Raw genomic sequence first — 20,024 nt, forward strand, 5'->3', positions numbered from 1 at the left:
ACTGATTGGTCCGACATGCACGCACATTACGCAATGCCCGTGTAAACGACGTTACCACAAGTAAAGTTCACTAGACTTCGTGAATTGCAAGAACTATAACAACTAACAAGGTCGTATAGGCCGCGTATAGTGCGCCTAGAAAAGCTACTTGTTTACTGTTCAAGTAAACTAAAGACACCTAAAGAACACTCAGATAGTAGGTAAAACATCTGCCTATTATCTTCTAGTAAACATCATGTAAATACCTAACTCGGCTGGATAACCTTTGATCCTAGGTGGAAAATTATATTCTAACGTTCCTGTTACCTCGGCGTTCGGTGGCTGAGGTCAAATAACAATCGGTGCTTATAAACAACAGCAGATCGTCAAAATAATATGATACCTACCTTTCTCTCTGCATAGTACCTTCTCTTCATCCTGAACTACTACTATAAACCGCTGAAACAGGTCAAATTGAGCCTCAATAGCTCAACCGGTATAGGAGTGGACTGAAAACCGAAAGGTCGACGGTTCAAATCCCGCCCGTTGCACTAGTGTCGTGTCGTGTCGTGTCGGTTAAATTATGGGCCGTGATAAGCTAGCAGACTAACAGACATACACATTTTCGCATTTATAATATTACTATGGATTAAATATCGTGAAACCTACATGCCTGAGAGTTCCCCATAATATTCTCAAAGCCATGTGCAGTCTGCCAGTCCGCAATGAGCCAGCGTGGCAGACTATGGTTTAAACCCTTCTCAGTCTGAGTGGAGACCCTTACTCAGTAGTGAGATGGATAGTTTGATCATGAATCATGATAATAATTTAAAAGCCTCAATAGCTCAACTGGTAAAGGAGTGGACTGAAAACCGAAAGGTCGACGGTTCAAACCCCGCCCGTTGCACTAGTGTCGTACCTACTCCTAGCACAAGCCTGACGCTTAATTGGAGCTGAAAGGGGAATATTAGTCATTTAATATGGCTTATATTCTTTAAAAAAAAAAAAACTGTATAGTGCAACATGCAGCATGCCCCGCCCGCCCTCCCACTGCTAAACATGCAGAAACAAGCAGCCACGAGGCAAGCAATACGCACCACCACCAAGCAGGACCACACAAATCCCAAAAGACACTCGAACAAGGAGAACATCTGCTGAGGATGCTTCGGTGTCGTCGCGAAACGTGCGGGTTTAGTAGTGGGAGGGCGGGCGGTGCATATCGCATGCATGTTGCACCATACAGATTTGACCTGTTTCAGCGGGATATTTTATTTTATTCATTTATTTGTAATCAACAGCGTTACAGATAATATAATTTTACATAATATCAGACTTAAAATAAGGCCAAATAGGATTACAACACATTCAGTTTTTGGTTCATTGTATATCATGGATTTCCGCAAAGGAACGCCTACTTTCCATTAGTTGATTAATTATTAATTAGATTTTCCATTAATTAGGGGGGCTGTGGAAATATCGCGGCGAGCTAGCGAGTTGAAGCGAGCAAATAAGTTAGGTTATTGAAATTAAGTTAATAAGTGCAACAACTTAATGCGTGTAAATTAGGCTTTAGAGCGAGCATGGAGAGCACTCTTAAATGTAGATAGTGACATTACTTTAACGTGGGACATTGTCAGTGCCAGTAGATACTGTTTGTTGCTAACACAATGGCAATACAAAATAATTGGCAATAAACATGTCTGTAGATAGGGGACACCTCTGACCCCTGATTGTGTTATCATTTCACTGCCACCAACTCTGCAAGAGGCTCCTTGTTCACAGAAATAATGTATTTGCTACAAGCGACCCGCCCCGGTTTCGCACGGGTAGCTTATTACAACTCTCTATTTTATTTATTTTTATGCATCATAAATAAATAAATAAATAAAATAAATAAAGCCTTTATTTCCAATCGATAATTCAAAAGTTACATAAAGACTATAGTAAACATAAGAATAGTTAAAGATAAAGCAGGTATTACAATATATTTTATTATATATTATAATATTTTATATTTTATTATAATATTTTATTTTAATGTCAATTCAAGTAGTCAATATTTAGTTTTTAATAGTGTTGATTTATTTATAGAACTTATGTCAAAATTTATTATTAAGTATATTCATAATTTCAATGTCTTAGTACCTATTTCTGTTTATGTTCTGTTTTTTTATAAATAACGTCTTGTAATGTCATTGCAATTGGAACGCCCATTTTCGGGCATAGGCCTCCTCCATCCTTTTCCATTCGTTTCTGTCCCTCGTTAGTCTGATCCAGGTATCGCCTGCCGTCTCAGTGATGTCTTCGCGTGGATACCAATACAGTATTTTCTCAGTCCATCGCCCATCAGTTGCTCTCGCAATATGTTATGCATCATAGTTTTTGAATTATCGTGCAAAATGTCGAAAAAATACGACTGTAGTACGGAACCCTCATTGCGCGAGCCTGACTCGCACTTGGCCGGTTTTTTTCAGAAAATATACGTCCCTAGTAAAGTTACCCTTTCGAATTTCCAAAATAATCAGTTCGTAAATGGACCTACCCTTCAAATCATTAAGTTAAATTAAGTTTATCAACTTAACCTCGTAGAAAAAATAAGTTCAATGAATGAAACTTATTCATACTAATAAGTAATATTATAAATGCAAAAGTGTATATGTCTGTCTGTCTGTCTGCTATAGCCTTTCACGGCCGGTTCTACCGATTTCGACGAAATTTGGTACCTACCTACAGTGATAGTTTGCATCCTGGGGAAGGGGAAAGGCTACTTTTTATCCCGGAAAATTAAAGAGTTCCTACGGGATTTTTAAAAACTTAAATCCACGCGGACGAAGTCGCGGACTTCATCTAGTTAATTATAAATGTGTATAATTTCAACTCTCCTTGGCAATGAATGACATACAAAATACAAAATACATGATAACTTAAAAACTGAGAATTATCATTGACCTTGTTATCAGTGTAGCTTTATTAATAATTCATTGTTTGTAATAGACTATAGACTATTCGTTATAAATATGTGAATACGCTCATTTATTTGGAGATAAGGGAGAGAGCTTCTTTAATATTCGAGCGATTCTTATTTGAGCCTCAGTACGGACTAAAATTCGAAACGTCGCCGGGTGGGTTTAATAAACTCTAAAATCTGACATTTCTTCTGTATAGCACTCTGGCTACTTATTGCTCTTATTGGTGATTTAATGATGATGCTATAATTAATTACTTTCATTTGAAAAATTCAATCTTGTTACTTAAAATTAATAATAAATTTTATAGTTGATTTTGTCATTCATGGTACCTAGATCCTATTATTAGTTAAACTTAAGAAAAATAAATTTTGCATGCCCATTGTATGGCGGATTGTAGCTGTAAATAAACCATTATAACACCATCATTGTACTTGCAATCGTGCAAATAAATGATTTTGTATTTTGTATTTTTATAAAAAACCGGCCAAGTGCGAGTCAGACTCGCGCACTGAGGGTTCCGTAATACAATCGTATTTTATCGACATTTTGCATGATAAATCAAAAACTATTATACCTAAACATAATAAAAATCTGTTTTAGAATGTACAAGTGAAGCCCTTTCATATTATGATACCCCACTTGATAAAGTTATCTTACTTCGAAAATTGAAAATACTAATTATTAGTTTATGACCACAATTTAATTTTTTTTGTGTGATGTGACCACAAATTCACGGTTTTCAGATTTTTCCCCTAAAGCCAGCTATAAGACCCACCTACCTGCCAAATTTCATGATTCTAGGTCAACGGGAAGTACCCTGTAGGTTTCTTGACTGACAGACAGACAGACAGACAGACAACAAAGTGATCCTATAAGGGTTCCGTTTTTTCTTTTGAGGTACGGAACCTTAAAAACTGCCATACCCCTTCCAGTTTAGCCCGGTTCCATCTTAGACTGAATCGTCACTTACCATCAGATGAGATTGCAGTCAATGGCTAACTATTGTCTCTATATATAAAAATAAATCGCTGAATGTGTTGCTAAGCGCAAATCTCGAGAACAGCTGAACCTATTTCGCTATTTTTTTTTTAAATAATATTCCTTGAAGTACGAGAATGGTTCTTACGGAGAGAAAAATTTTAAAAATTGCCTGAAAAAGTCTAAGCTCAACACTTTTCTATATTCCCATACAAAAAATTCGTAATAATACTTAAAAGTCAATTTGAACTTTAATAAAGTTTAAGTGTTAGTAAGGCAAAACAATTGAGTGACGTCTGTATCGTATAAATATTAATGTCAATATTTGTTAATATTTATACGATGGTAACATTAATCAAAAATTGACTCTGGAAAAATAAAAAAATAAAGAATCAACTGTTAGACGGTAGGTACGAAGCTCGCCGGGTCAGCTGGAATCTGAATAAGAATTAAAAAAAGACATACATAAGGACGTGTCCTAAGCCTAGTTATCAAAAATTGATTGATTCCACTCCGTATGTTTGTGCTGGCCCTAAAATAAATAACTTCTTGCAATTTTAAAGATTATGCTTTCCTAGAATTATTATTGATTATAAAACTACGTTAATTTTATCTTCGAGTGTAACAGGTCAAGTATAAGGAAAGACGCGTCATGCATTATTATATTGTTGCGCAAATTTTGATAAAACTTACGCATAGATCAAAATGTTATCACCAATAAAAATATTGAGTTTTAAAAAGTCAATAAAAGTTTGCGACCTACACTTTTTTTTATTAGTACCAAAAGCATTTATTTACAGTAAAGAAAAAAAGAGCAAAAGTGGATAGTTTTTTCAAATAGGCATAGTGGAAGACGCCTTACTTATAGTTTTTCCTTTTATAAGCTGTCCTTTTGTGGATTTGCTGTACCTATGCCAAATAGTAAAATATAATTACCTACACTATACTATCTTTATATATAAAATTCAAAGTCCTGACTGACTGACTGACTTATATATCAACGCACAGACTGAACAACTGGTCCTAGACACATGAAATTTCGAGGTCGTGTTCTTTGTAAAGAGTAGTTAGGTATCCACTAAGAAAGGACTTTTCGAAATTTCACCTTTTGAAAATTATGTAGTCTTGAAATTTATGTAGTCCACGCGAAGTCGCGATCATAAGCTAGTCTAAATATATAAAAGGAAAAGGTGACTAACTGCAATCAACGCACAGCTCAAACTACTGGACGGATCGGGCTCAAATTTGGCATGCAGATAGCTATTACGACGTAGGCATCCCCTAAGAAAGGATTTTCGAAAATTCAACCCCTAAGGAGTTGAAATAGGGGTTTGAAATGTATGTAGTCCACGCGGACGCAGTCGCGAGCTAGTGTAGTATAATTATTGTCGTTAATTTTTATATGTCGGTATATTTTTCCCACGCTTAGTATAACCATTACATGAACGGATGGTGTCTCTTGTCTGTTTATTTGTCAGCGCTGTAATCTGCTAAACGATTGCATCCGTACACAATTGAATATAGATATACATACCTATCTATATTTGACTGATAAATTACAACTGATAACTGATAGGTACATGAAGTTTGGTATAAACAGTCTATTATAAAGTATATAGTGATATTGAAAGCCTAGCTAGTGATTAGAATGTCCGCCTCCTATTCGGGAGGTCGGGGGTTCGATCCCGGCATGCACCTCCAACTTTTCGGTGTTATGTGCGTTTTAAGCAATTCAAGCTTTAACGGTGAAGGAAAACATCGTGAGCAAACTGTGTGCCTATAATGTTTTCAATAGTGGTGAAGTCTGCCAATCCGCACTTGGCCAGCGTGGTGGACTATGACCAAATCCTTATTCTGAGAGGAGACCCGTGCTCTCTGCGAAGGATTGATAAGGATGATGATGGTGATGATAAGTTCACAGAAACCAATATAAATGGCATTTGTTCATTTCTGAGAAGTGAAACCCGTGCGCCAGAGTGAACTAGAGTGAACTCTCGGTTTGATCCTGAATCGACGATATGTCAAATGTTAGGGCCAAGTGCGAGTCAGACTCGTGCACTGAGGGTTCCGTACTAAAATCGTATTTTATCGACATTTTCCACGATAAATCAAAAACTATTATGCCTAAAAATAAATAAAAATCTCTTTTAGAATGTACAAGTGAAGCCCTTTCATATGAGACCCCATGTGGTATACTTATTACTAATCTTGCTTTGAAAGTTGATAATAGCAATATTAATTGTTCATGAACACATTAAATAATTTTTTTCTTGTGATGTAACTACAATTTCACGGTTTTTAGATTATTCCACTCATGTCTGCTATAAGACCTTCCTCCCAAATTTCATGATTCTAGGTCAACGGGAAGTACCCTATAGGTTTCTTGACAGACACAACAAAGTGATCCTATAAGGGTTCCGTTTATCCTTTTGAGGTACGGAAGCCTAAAAATAGGATTACTTTAGGGCTACCTGCGTCAATTGACGCCTACCAGTGACGTAGAAGCCTTGACGTTTTGTTAGAAGTTCCATAATGTCGCGAACTGTGCCCGTGCTCAGTAGTAGGCCGGCGATGGGTTGATCATGATCATGATGATGATGATTTCAACCATGAATCTCCTATCTCAAAGGTCAATAGAAAGCATAATCGATCAAATTCCATGAGAGCAGTAATCTTCCCATATTATCTTGTCCACATGATCGATCCCACTAAGTGAGTACTCCAGACCAATTACCCAATTTGTTTCAACTGGGGGACCCAACTGTCTTTATAGCTGTATTTGGGGCCCACTGCACGGGTATTATAGGTACCATTGATATGGAATAATCGAGAAATTTTAACAGCGAAGCGCACGAGAAAAGTCATGGATAATATCAATATCGAATCTTTATAATTTTAAACCATTACCACAAACAAGAAAAACTTAAAATCGAATCTGAAAAAACCGGTCAAATGCGAGTCAGACATGCGCACCGAGGGTTCCGTACTGCACTACAACATGGGGTTATTCAAGGGGCGGACCAACAAATTCCTAAAAGGCCGGCAACGAATCGGCGGTTCCTCTGATACTGCAAATGTTCATGTGCGGCGGTAATCACTTAACATCAGGGTCCTGCTCGTTTGCTCGCCATTTTTACAAAAAAAAAAAATAGGGTCCCGTTGGTAACATTGGGGTACGGAACCCTAAAAATATTTCTTGGTTTTAAATGACTCTATTAGGTACTGGTTTGTTTAATTTGTGATAAGATGCTGAATCATAGTGTTTACGATCTAATGAAGTGAGCCAGGAATCACAAACGGAACTCATACTATGTTGCGGGTCTTCTATCTTTGTACCTTGACCCCTGTTTACATTGCGATAGCAAATGATAAATAATTTAATTACACTATACATATTTGTGCTCTTATTATTCCAATAGATAGGGTCTTGGACTGTAGTACTAAAATGACATGATTTTTTGTATAGCGATAGTTTATGGGGCTAGAATTCATTATTAAAGAGAATAATTTTAAAAAGTCATGACTTTTATTCATTTTTAACATAATTAATATATGTAAGTATATGATAATTAAAATAACGATGTAGGTACGGAAAGCGATTAATAACGTCACATGGCGTAAACGACAATTTTTTTTTTTTAAATTTTAACAAAAAATATTTTCCCGCAGAAATAACTCTATTTTTATGTTAAAAAATTTAACTACGTATTTACATAACTTTATAGATTCCGAAAAAAATATACCTAGGTACGTCAAATATACTTCTTAACATAATAAATCAAAAAACGCTAATATATTAGTCTATGAAAAACGCTAAGCTTCTGCGCAGTGAAAAGCTCACACTTTATCACTTCTATATAATTCTGTGTCATTAATTAACAAATAGAGATCATTAGTGGAATAGTCAATATTTTGTTGATATTAGATGTTCATTAATTTGATTTTATCATTGCAATCCGTTTCTATCCCATTATTTATCTACTTCATTATAACTAATAGGAGTAATTAATACACAGGGGTAGTAACTTAATTAATTACCTACTGTTTATTTATGAATATGTTTTGTTTTGTTTCAGATAAATGCGACCTGGCTTGTAAGAGATGTAAGTAACATACCAAGTTGTTTTTATAGCTTAAATATATAAAAGGAAAAGCTGACTGACTGACTGATCTATCAACGCACAGCTCAAACCACTGGACGGATCGGGCTGAAATTTGGCATGCAGATAGCTATTATGACGTAGAAATCCGTTAAGGAATGATTTTTGAAAATTCAACACCTAAGGGGGTAAAATAGGAGTTTGAAATTTGTGTATTCCACGCGGACAGAGTCGCGGGAAGCTTCTATGGTCTGCCCAGTCTGCGTTTCTTATTAATGGGGTACCAACTTGTAGTAATTTTAGATCATCTGTCATCTCCCACTCGTTGGATATGTCCAGCATATTTCCATTTTAAATGCAGAACTTTCTTTGCGACGTCCTTGGCACGTGTGGTTTTTCCATTGACTTATATTACTTCGTATGGACAAGGCTATTGAAGAAACAAAATGGCACCGACTCAGTGGTGCTTTAGCACCAATGCAACCTCAGTGACGTTTGGATTTCAAACGGGTCGTCCATTAGTATCTAAGAGGTGGCGCTAATTTATTTGGTTCCAAAACCGTGAAAAATTTTGTCCGCTTCACCATAAATTATCTTGTCATTTATATCGATAGGTTTTTCTTATTTTTTTTTTTATTTTTTTTATTTACGAGTTAATTTTTCCTTGCAGCGTCATCAGGAGCTACGTTTCTAAATGGACACACGTACAACTACGCCGTCGAAGGTACCGTGAAGGTGTACTTGACTGGTGGTGACAAGCAGGAGACGAATGTGAAGATCTTCGGCCAAGTCGCAGTGACCGCGTATGGGAACTGTGAACTGTCTCTCAAGGTCAACTCACTGGCGATCTCTGGACCGGATGGCAAGGTATACAGACCTATAAAATGAGATTTCGGTTTTGTGGAGCGTTGTCTTTGTCGCTTATACTTATGTGACGTTTTGACAGTCTCAACGACAGAGACAATGCTCTACAAAACTTATCTCTTTCTATTTCCGTGATTTGATCCAATCTTGATCTACGTGATCAAAAAGTGAGCCTGCAGAATAGCTCAACGGTTGAGTGGACTGAATTCCGAAAGGTCGGTGGTTCAAACCCCACCCGTTACACGATTGTCGTACCGTACTCCCAACACAAGCTTTGCGTTTAGTTAGAGGGGAAAAGGGTTAGCTATGATTAACATGGGTAATATTCTTTAATAAAAAATCCCATAGAAACTCTTTGATTTTCCGGAACTAAAAGCATTTTATGTCCGTCTCCAGGATGCAAGCTATCTCTGTAAAACATATTTTATTCTATTCTATTGTACTTAGTAGATGATTTCCGCAATTTTGCCCATGTGTATTTAGATACCCAAATTCAAAACTACCAAATTTTGCGAAAAACAACATCGTCAGAAAACGTGCACGCCTGAGAATTCTCAAACAAGTGTGAAGCCTGCCAATCTCCAATCCTATCTGCCAATCCACATTCCGCAGTTAGCCAGCATGGCGGACTATGTCCTAAACTCTTTTCATTCTGAGAGTAGACCCATGCTCAGTGGTTGTCCGGCTATGGGTTGATAATGACTTTTATGTAAAACTCCGCTAAACTAATGTCCTTGTTTCTTTTGTTTTTCAGAAATACCCGCCTCCAAAAGGAATAGAGAAAGCAGTACGCTTCAACCTGGAAGATGGTCGAGCTGGACCGGAGATTTGCACTGAAGATGGCGACACCAAAGCCTCCCTCAACGTGAAGAGGGCCATCATCTCACTGCTGCAGACTGAACAGAAACCGTCGACACAGGTAAAGCCCAAAATACTTGATTCTTCTGACGAAATCTAACTAGGCAGAGGTCTATATATTAATCAGAAAGAAAATAAATGTATTAATCTACCTAATTATTTTCGGATCTCTTTAGCATGCACCACAGTCACAAAGAATTCAACCTAAAGATTACACATATACCTACGAGATTTTGCATGAAAACAAAATCATTAATAGAGAAACTAAAGGGTTTAGTTATTTTCCTTTAGTTTTTCTAATCTGTGACGTTAAATAACCAAATGTGTTTGCCTCTTTCTTCCAAGGCGTCTCCTATGTCTAATTTGTACCAGCTGATGCCCACGAAATTTTTTGCAAAATTTATGCAGAATGTGCCCAATAAACTCGGCATAAAAGATAACACACTTTATTATATTAATAACACGCACACAGACAGACTCTGTGAAGATGAATATTTGCAGCACAAAAGAACCTCCAATGCGTTGCCGGTCTTTTAGAAATTTGCAGTTAAACAAGCAACTAAAGAGATTTTAACAACAGATTAATTTGTAACCTTTAACTCTACAGACTGATGTGTTCGGCTCGTGTCCAACGGAAGTGTCCGCGTCTCAAGAGGGCGGTGCGGTGCTGGTGCACAGGAGCCGAGACCTCAGCAGATGTGCTCACCGGGAGCAGACGAGGAATGAGCTGATCTCCGCTGTCTACAACCCGACTGCTGTAAGTTCTTCCGCTCACAAAATTGTAGAAAATAATATACACATACATAAATTAGAATATACACGTAAAGCCCTTTCATATGATACACCACTTGATAATATAGTTATCTTACTTCAAAAATTTAGAACACTAATTATTAGGTCATGACCACAATTAAATTTTTTGTGTGATGTAACCACAAATTCACGGTTTCAGATTTTTCCCCTACTGTCTGCTATAAGACCTACCTACCTGCCAAATTTCATGATTTAGGTCAACGGAAAGTACCCTGTAGGTTTCTTGACAGACCGACAGACAGACAGATAGACAGACAACAAAGTGATCCTATAAGGGTTGCGTTTTTCCTTTTGAGGTACGGAACCCTAAAAATGAAAAAAATTATAATACCCTCTAAACCCTCACTATCGACAAAGCATGGGTCTCCTCTCAAAGTGAGAAGGGTTTTGGCCATAGTCTACCACGCTGGCCATGTGCGGATTGATAGACCCCCCGAATCGAACCCCCGACCTCCGATTAAAGGCGGACGTCCTAACCACTAGCAACTCACGAAGCTATCATAGGTTTTCAAGCTGTGATAGCTTCGTGAGTGATTCGCGGATTTAAGCAACTTTTAAAGCTGATAGGATCTAATAAACTTTATTTTATCACACAGGAAATCAAGAACACTCAACTCTTGCAATCCATCCTGAACGTAGAGTCCAAGGTCAACAATGGAGTGCCAGAGAAGGTCGCTGCAACCGAACAGTACTTGTACAGACCTTTCTCTGTTGGCGAGAGCGGCGCGCGGGCTGAGGTCACCACCAAGCTGTCCCTCAGTGGTACAGCTAAAGGCAATGCAGCAGGAGGTAAGTCAAAGTCAAAATCAACACCAAGATGTCTCTTAGTGATACTGCTAAAGGGAATGAAGCAGAAGGGAAGGCTTTTGAAGCAAATTACGATCTTGTAAAAAAGTGAAATACTACTATCTTGGGCTCACTGAGCCAGCAGGGATAAGTAGGGATGATGGCAAGGGACCTGGTGAATTGACACTGGTTCCCTGGGAATGGGGACGAGCCATAATGTGGGTCGCAACGTGCGTTGACACATTGGCCCCGTATCATATCAGAGAGACAGCATGAAGACCGAAAGCCGAAGCAGAAACGGATGAAACTGATAAGCGGCGCAAGTATGCCGCTTCTGTCGAGGTATTCTATACCCTGGTGAAACTCCTGGGCCATGGAGTCTTAGTGCTAAAAAAATACGAGACATTTCGCCTCATCTAGCGACAGAATGGTTGGCTCATTTTTTGCGCAAAGGATCATAACCGTCCAGTGTGGAAATACAGCCAGTATTATCGGCACCACGCAGACATGATTCGTACAGTAAGATAAGCTAGCTTTCATTTGTATTTGTAAAATTTTCAATAAAAATTTACCTGAAAACTGATTTTGAAATCCGCTGTTTTGTGGTAGATTCAAAAAATTGTCATTGCCATAAGTGTTTTCTCATTTCCAAGGTCAATGCACGGTTCCGCGCACCATCATCTTCGAGAACCCCAACGACGACTGGGCGAGCCACAGCAGCTCTCAGCACCTGATGAGCGCCATCAGGGAGACCTGCAAGACCCTCAACAATGAGGCCAGCTCCAAATCTGCGGGCAATTTCGCTCAACTTGTCAGGGTAAGAACAAGTACAGGACGTGGCAGAAAGTAATGTAAATCGGCCGTTAGAATGATATGACGTTTTGTCAATGTCAAATGTCAGAGACATTGCTCTACAAATCTGCTATCTCCTTCTAAAGGTCGATGTACATTAATAACTTTACTGAATCTGCACTCTGCAGTATTAAAGTAAGATCACTGTTTGATTTTATCACCAAATACCTTTTTTATATAATCAATAACATTTTTTGCAGATCTTCCGTACTGCCAACAAAGAGGACTTGATGAAAGTTTTTGGTCAAGTCAAAGGAAACGGTTTGGAAAAGTAAGTATTGTATAGTATTTAATATGCTATATTAAATGAATATCGATCCAAGGCACGCAACTTCTACCTTTTTGGGCTAGATGCCTGCGACTTCGTCCGCGTGGATTTAGATCTTTTGAAAATCCCGTGGGAACTCTTTAATTTCCGGAATAAAATGTATTCTATATCCGGGATGTAAGCCAACTCTGTACCAAATTTCATCAAAGTCGGTTAAATTATGGGCCGTGATAAGCTAGCAGACAGACAGACATACACATTTTCGCATTTATAATATTACTATGGATTAAATATCGTGAAACCTACATGCCTGAGAGTTCCCCATAATATTCTCAAAGCCATGTGCAGTCTGCCAGTCCGCAATGAGCCAGCGTGGCAGACTATGGTTTAAACCCTTCTCAGTCTGAGTGGAGACCCTTACTCAGTAGTGAGATGGATGGTTTGATCATGAATCATGATAATAATTTAAAGGCCTCAATAGCTCAACTGGTAAAGAAGTGGACTGAAAACCGAAAGGTCGACGGTTCAAAACCCGCCCGTTGCACTATTGTCGTACCTACTCCTAGCACAAGCTTTATGCTTAGTTGGCGAGAAAAGGGGAATATTTCTTATTTAACATGGCTTCTTTAAAAAAATGATGATGATGATTGTAGGAATTAAATTTACTTATTGATGTGCCTCCGGAAAACATACAGCATTTATGTATGAAGAAGCAATTATGTACTCACCGCATATATGCGCGCTTCATCCATAAACATGTATATTCCTATGCAATAATGTAGTTTACCTTACCGGATATAGGGGCGCTAGTGTCTCACCCAGCAAGGCAGTGAGCCGCTGCCATCTTGGATGTCATAGCGTTGTGTACTTTCGCCGCGTGCGCGTCGAATCTAAAATTATATCGTTAATCCGTCTTCCTTTGCAAAAAAATTATTTTCAATAAGTGCAATAAATGTGATAATACGGTGATCATGATATATATTTTCTTATTATTTCGTAATATTACCGTGGGGACATTTTGGTTGGACCCCACGTGCGCGAACAATGTCGATAGGCTACGTAAGCTAATCGATCTGGTGTTTCGCGCTTATTGGTGCCTGAGAGGGCTCTTGAAAAAGGGGATACCTCGACATCCAGCAGCGATTCAAGCAACGAGCAGGATTGAGAGTGACTCCCGAGAGAAACGGCGAGAAATTACCAGGTAACGATCGATCCTCGGATCGATGCGTTATACAACCAGGTGAGTTTTCTTACATATCTTATAATGCATTTACCATATTGTGTATCTAATGCAAATGAGATGCTAATTGAGAAACCAAATTAAACAAATGGCGATTTGGTTGACGAACGTGTCGACACCGACACCGAAATCTAAATCTGGATCTAGGTTTCTTTAATACAAATTTTGGCGAGGAAAAGTCCCAATGGTTACCTATAATCGGTTATTGAATCTATTTATTTTATGTACAAAGTTAATTGAGTGTAATTTAAATTTTACGCCAGTGAATCGAATGATAACATTTTATCTCGCCCACGTGGCGAGATGTTGGTTATAACAAGACATTGGTTAAATTGCTCATTTAAAGGGGTTTCGTAAACTGAAAATAACGGAGAACTGTACTCACTAAACAATAGCTAACACTTATTTGGCCCCACTGAGGACATCATGGCCGTTACCACCAATGCCTTATTATACCAAACAGAACTCAGTTAAGAATCCAGATACCCCCTTTAATGACTGAAACATTCAGATGATAAAGTCGCCCTTTGGTCTAAGTATCTCCTGCATTTTTATTCTTTTGAATATAATGATTAGCAATAAAGATGGTTAAATAAATAAATAACATTCAGCAAATCATCTTTGTCTTAAAAATTATCAGAACAAACTTTACAAATTGTTTGGGTAACAGGCGAATGTATAGCATAATATAATATGTAAGGCGCAGGAGATGAATATCAGACAGAATTTTCATGGAGATGTTTATTTTAAATACTCTAAGGAAATTTTGGATACGGTATTTGCATATGTCAAAAGTGAATGGTTTCTCAGTGATGGCTGAATGGAGGGTCTTCCACTGGAAGCCTCTCGGACCTCACATATCTGATATGTGAGGTCCGCACCCTTTGTTAGTTTTGGGTGTGATAACCATTTTAAATTATTGATTAAGCTGGAAAAGTACGTCAAATCATTGTGACGTCACATGCCAGTGTTTCATGGGGCCTCGCGTGCTGAGCGTGTGTTTTAACGCTTTATAGGATACTGATTTGACTAGTTGTCAAATACCGGATTGGCTTTTAACAATAGTGACGAGGTTCTTTTTGGATAAAGCAACACTCACTGCGTTTATGCAATCCCCTGGTGGCCCATATTTATAAATATTACAGCTATAAATGCCTACAATCGAAAAACCTATCCAACACAATATGTTACAGGTTATGTAATGACATTCTAATATCGTTGGCAAGCTTTTGGTGCAAACAGTTTTTGTAAATGTCAATTACGGTATTTCGAATACCCTAATACAAGAAACTACCCCCGGTAATGCCCACAAAACAAATAATGCAACATGCAACCTGGTCACCTGTCACGACTTAAATGACACAAGAATTACTGGACCAAAACTAGTAGAAGTGGTTCACAAGGAAATGCCCAGTTTTATCTCCGAGCTTTTTCTGCGGAAGGAAAACGTTGGATCGATGCGTCTGATTTTCGACCCTCGAGAACGAAACAAATTTGTGAAACAAAACTATCCCGTCTGATTTGTCATACCGGTTCGTAGCTTTCTACAACAAAAGTTGGACAACCTGTCTAATTTTTGGGTCTGGCGGCAGCGCCCCACCTGTAACATGCTCGGTTGCGGAAACCTTGCATGCGAAGGAATGTCGAGTGCTAGTCTACCTAGACGACTTCCTTCTGGTCAATCAAGACCAATCCAAGTTATGTCTTCAGGCTGCGGAAGCCGTGAGGCACTTGGAACTTCTGGGCTGGCAATTCTGGTCAACTAAGACCAATCCAGGTTATGCCTTCACGCTGCGGAAGCGTGAGGTCCTTGGAACTTCGGGGCAGGGGGATCAATTACCAAAAGCCAACGTCCATACCATGTTGAAGACACCGGTTCTCGTCCGATCACCGAAGTTAAGCAACATCGGGATCAATTACTAAAAGTTAATTCTAACACTCACACAAGACCTACAATACCTGGGTATTCGTTGGCAGACTATAAGAAAATTCAATGTTCTTGCCCATAATAAAGAGTAAAAAACTATCAACGAGACCTTTGAGAGAATTATTACTGAAAATATCTGAAATCACTCTTCACGAAATGCAACGGTTGCTAGGACAGTCAGACTTCGCCAGTTTAGTAACTCCCAGAAGCAGACTACATTCTGATCAGATCCAAATACGCCTCAAACGTTTCGATAATATGTTTTAGACTGCTGAATCCACAATCGTGGAACAGGGAATGACATGGCGGCGCGGAACCACATGTCTCAGGCTGCCAATATGTACACCTAAAACCTGCCATTCACTGCTTGGCGAATAATGCCTCTGATTGGCTTTTAGTGCCCAATTAAACGGGAAATTAATGCCAGAAACTTGGTGAGTGCATCAAAAATGATAGCACAGCAATAGAAGGAACTTTATGCAGTTATAGTGGCAATTGAAGACAGCACAAGAACTCTGTAAAAATCGCAAGTCTTAGTTCAATCGAACACTCATTCGTTCACTCACTCGTTCGTTCTAACGTTCATTTTAATGAACAAAGTCGTGGGTTTTACTGATTCTAACAATCGAACTCCCGCACATAACAGATTACATTATTGGCTCAAGGCTGTCACGAGGAAAACCTCCCACAGAGTGCCATCTTTTCCCTCAAGCGCCGTCCGAGATCGATTTGGTTGCAGCACAACAGATTACTGTAGTAGGGAATAAAGATGGTGTGATGTCTTTATCGACTGCAAAGATTGATCAGCAAGTTATAGATGCTTTCAACAGGTCATTGAGACATCAATTTAGCATGGGTGTTTTCTTCTCCAAACTAATTGCCAAAAGTACTGACTTACTTGAACCAGTGCAGCTGGGGTGTACTTAAATGTGGCACGTGAAAGACCTTTGGGCTTCAAGATTTGAAAGCAGAGCTCAAATGAACTATAGAACCTATCAGGGACTCTGATAGATGTCACGACATTACAGTGTCCACCAGACATTTACACGGAAGCTGAAAAAATTGAGGATGGGTGCCCAAATAAAGGAGTAGTCTATACGAGAAGTAAAGAACAGGTGCTTGTTGGAAGCAATTTTTGTCCTACCTACCTACCAGACATCAAAAATGGTTAAACTGGTGCGAAACCTGGTGGCGGTTAACTTTCTATGATCCACATGTGGACACTAGGCAATTATTGACGTGGCTAAACTCAATATTACTAAACCATTTATCATACAGGACCTTAAGGTAGAGCTCAAGCACTAACTACAGAAGCTCTCATTTAAGCACACACTTCCCGAGATATCTAGACGAACCTATATGGACAATTGTTGCCCTGGAACGAAGGGTTGACAACTGAAAGTCTGTGTCACCGGGAAAAATATATTATATACTTTATTTGGCCCAAAGACTGACACTCACTCTTAACATAAATACGGATGGACACTTTCAAAACATAATAGTATAACAGAAAACATAATTCTCTATTAATGTACTAGTATACTACAGTAGTACTACATGTATGTCTTTGACACAGGAAAATAGGTCAAGCAGAATTAAGTTAAGAATTTAAATATATTGTAAACTTTTTATCACCAACTGTAATGAAACTGAAGCCGCATCACGTACTGTAATAGATCACTGGAACAGTTCAGTTCTTAAGCAATGTGGCAGCATTCCTGTATCCCCAGGGATTCATCAGTGGATCAACAGTAGTTTCTTTGGGGACAGATAACCAATCAATGGACGATATACTCGTATCTCGTGGTAACTGGAGATTACCAGACACTCTTGTTGAAATCATTATTGCCCGGAGGAGATCTCAAAATAACTGAAGCTTATTTATCAATATAATCATTATATGGTCCGGTTTGAGTTTTAGTAATCCTTATCAAAATTACAGACATAAATCATTTAAATTGTTTGTCTTTTAGACATTATATTTTAACTTATTAACCCTGGTTAGAAATAACAATAACTTTAATAGGTGACAATGAATGAAGGGGACGTGGTTATTTGATCTAACTTAACGATTAATATTTTTGTTATTCAATTGACAGATTAACTCCCTTTGATTCATCATAGCGTTGTGGGTAATACATTTCACCAGCAGATAACAAACACGTCTTCATACATAAATGCTGTATGTTTTCCGGAGGCACATCAATATGACGGTTTTACATTACAATAAAACCGATATTATGTGCCGAGAGGGAAAACATACAGCATTGCAGGAACTTCTTCCTGGTGAAGACTATGACATCCAAGATGGCAGCGGCTCACTGCCTTGCTGGGTGAGACACTAGCGCCCCTATATCCGGTAAGGTAAACTACATTATTGCATAGGAATATACATGTTTATGGATGAAGCGCGCATATATGCGGTGAGTACATAATTGCTTCTTCATACATAAATGCTGTATGTTTTCCCTCTCGGCACATAATATCGGTTTTATTGTAATGTAAAACCGTCATATTATTTTGTGATTTAGTAAATAAAAGAGACTTTAGATTAAAAATAAACTTGGAGTGAATTCACATCACCGATTCACATTCACAATGAAAATACAATTATTTCAAGATGACACTTGACACAATACATTGACATTGACAGATCCACAATAGACAATAGTCTTTTTAATCTCTTGTCGTAGACAAGGTGCGTTCACTTTAGGCTCTGGCTTCCATCAATGATGAATCAAAGTTAAAGGATTCAAAAAATATAGTTCTTTTTCTGCCTAGGCGTGTCTACCTGGACGCCCTACTCCGTGCCGGCACGGGCTACAGCATCGAAGCATCCATCCAAGTCCTGAAGAACAAGGAGTTGAATGAGCTAGAAGAGAAAGTGGTCTTCCTGTCCTTGGGCAACGCCAGGCATGTCACCAGCGAAGCGATCAAGGCAGCTGCTGTAAGTAATTTGAAAACTAATATTTTTTTAATATATAGACTAGTGTTTGGCTGCAGTCAGACCTGCTGGCAAGTGATGATGGATCGCGCTTGCCTAAAAGGTGCCTTTTTCATCCATCCGCGTGGACTACACAACGTTCAACCCCTATATTACCCCCTTAGGGGTTGAATTTTCAAAAATCCTTTCATAGCGGATGTCTACGTCATAATAACTACCTGCATGTAAAATTTCAGCCCGATCCATTTAGTAACTTGAGATGTGGGTTCATATTTTGGATTGGAGGAAAAAATAGGCTACTTGACAATTTTTTTAAGTTGGTCTTAAATGGTTAATATTTGTCCTATTATATCAAAAAAATTAACACTATATTTTTTTGCGCCCTAAAAACCGTAAAACTTTAATTTAAAAAAATATTTTTCTTAGACAGGTGAAAACACTGTCGGCCATGTTTGGCCGATAGATTATCTGTGCTCTGACGTCATGCATTTGTAAACAACAGTATAACCACAGGGTTATTGCTTCGTACGTGTCCGTGGAATTTCGACTACGGTACGATAGTAGAAAGGTGAAGGAGGAACCATGTAGGTCAAAAAATATTCGCCTTTCATCAATGATTTTCCAGGACTGACAGTATTTTTGGAAAAGGGCAGTGCATTGACCAAGAAATCATCACAAACTTGGATAGTAGGTACTGTAAACTGTGGAATCAACTCCCTTCGGCGCTGTTCCCATTAGATTACAACATGGGGTTATTCAAGGGGCGGACCAAAAAATTCCTGAAAGGCCGGCAACGCATTAGTGGTTCCTCTGGTGCTGCAAATGTTCGTGGGCGGCGCTAATCATTTAAAATCAGGTGATACGCCTGGTCGTTAACTCGCCATTTTTATTAAAACCACCATTGAAATGAAATGAAATGAAAATGAAATGAAAATCTTTTTTTTTTTCCGTATAAACTTTTACAAGTGCTTACGAATAGTCGGATGCATCTACCACTGGTTCGGAATGCCTTTCCTGCCGAGAAGAACCAGCAAGAAACTCGGCGGTTGCTCTTTTCAAATATTTGATATAGGTACAAAATTATGCCATGTATAAAATAGTATTTGCAGTCTTGTGCGTTGCTGGAACGAGCTGCAGGTCAAATCCACGCTCTTTTATCATTTAGATAATCTTCAATTGTGTAATATGCTTTTTTCAGGAGCATATTTTTAATAGATTTTTTAAACTTGTGCAAAGGTAAGTCCAAAATAGTTTGCGGGATTTTATTATAAAAGGTAATACCAATACCCACAAATGACTTTTGGACTTTCGTGGGTATTGGTATTACCTTTTTACCATTGAGATCCAATCCAATCCAATCCATCTGCCTGTTTGCGTCCACTGCTGGACATTGCCCTGTCCAAGAGTGCGCCACCGCACACGGTCCTCCGCTTTCCTCATCCATCC

At 38.5% G+C, this 20,024-nt stretch overlaps 1 protein-coding gene across 1 annotated transcript in view; it reads left to right on the top strand.

Annotated features, from left to right (window-relative positions):
• Positions 1–20,024, top strand: part of apolpp (retinoid- and fatty-acid binding glycoprotein apolipophorin) — a 78,324-nt gene that overhangs the window by 2,058 nt on the left and 56,242 nt on the right. Inside the window, exons 2-9 of the mRNA XM_034980895.2 lie at positions 8,003–8,029; positions 8,697–8,893; positions 9,645–9,809; positions 10,356–10,505; positions 11,158–11,350; positions 12,001–12,164; positions 12,400–12,470; positions 18,416–18,581. Of these exons, the coding sequence (XP_034836786.1) occupies positions 8,003–8,029; positions 8,697–8,893; positions 9,645–9,809; positions 10,356–10,505; positions 11,158–11,350; positions 12,001–12,164; positions 12,400–12,470; positions 18,416–18,581 (1,133 nt within the window). The remainder of the gene's footprint in view (positions 1–8,002; positions 8,030–8,696; positions 8,894–9,644; positions 9,810–10,355; positions 10,506–11,157; positions 11,351–12,000; positions 12,165–12,399; positions 12,471–18,415; positions 18,582–20,024) is intronic.

This window comes from Maniola hyperantus, chromosome 23, assembly GCF_902806685.2.
Source record: "Maniola hyperantus chromosome 23, iAphHyp1.2, whole genome shotgun sequence".
NCBI classification, from domain to species: domain Eukaryota; kingdom Metazoa; phylum Arthropoda; class Insecta; order Lepidoptera; family Nymphalidae; genus Maniola; species Maniola hyperantus.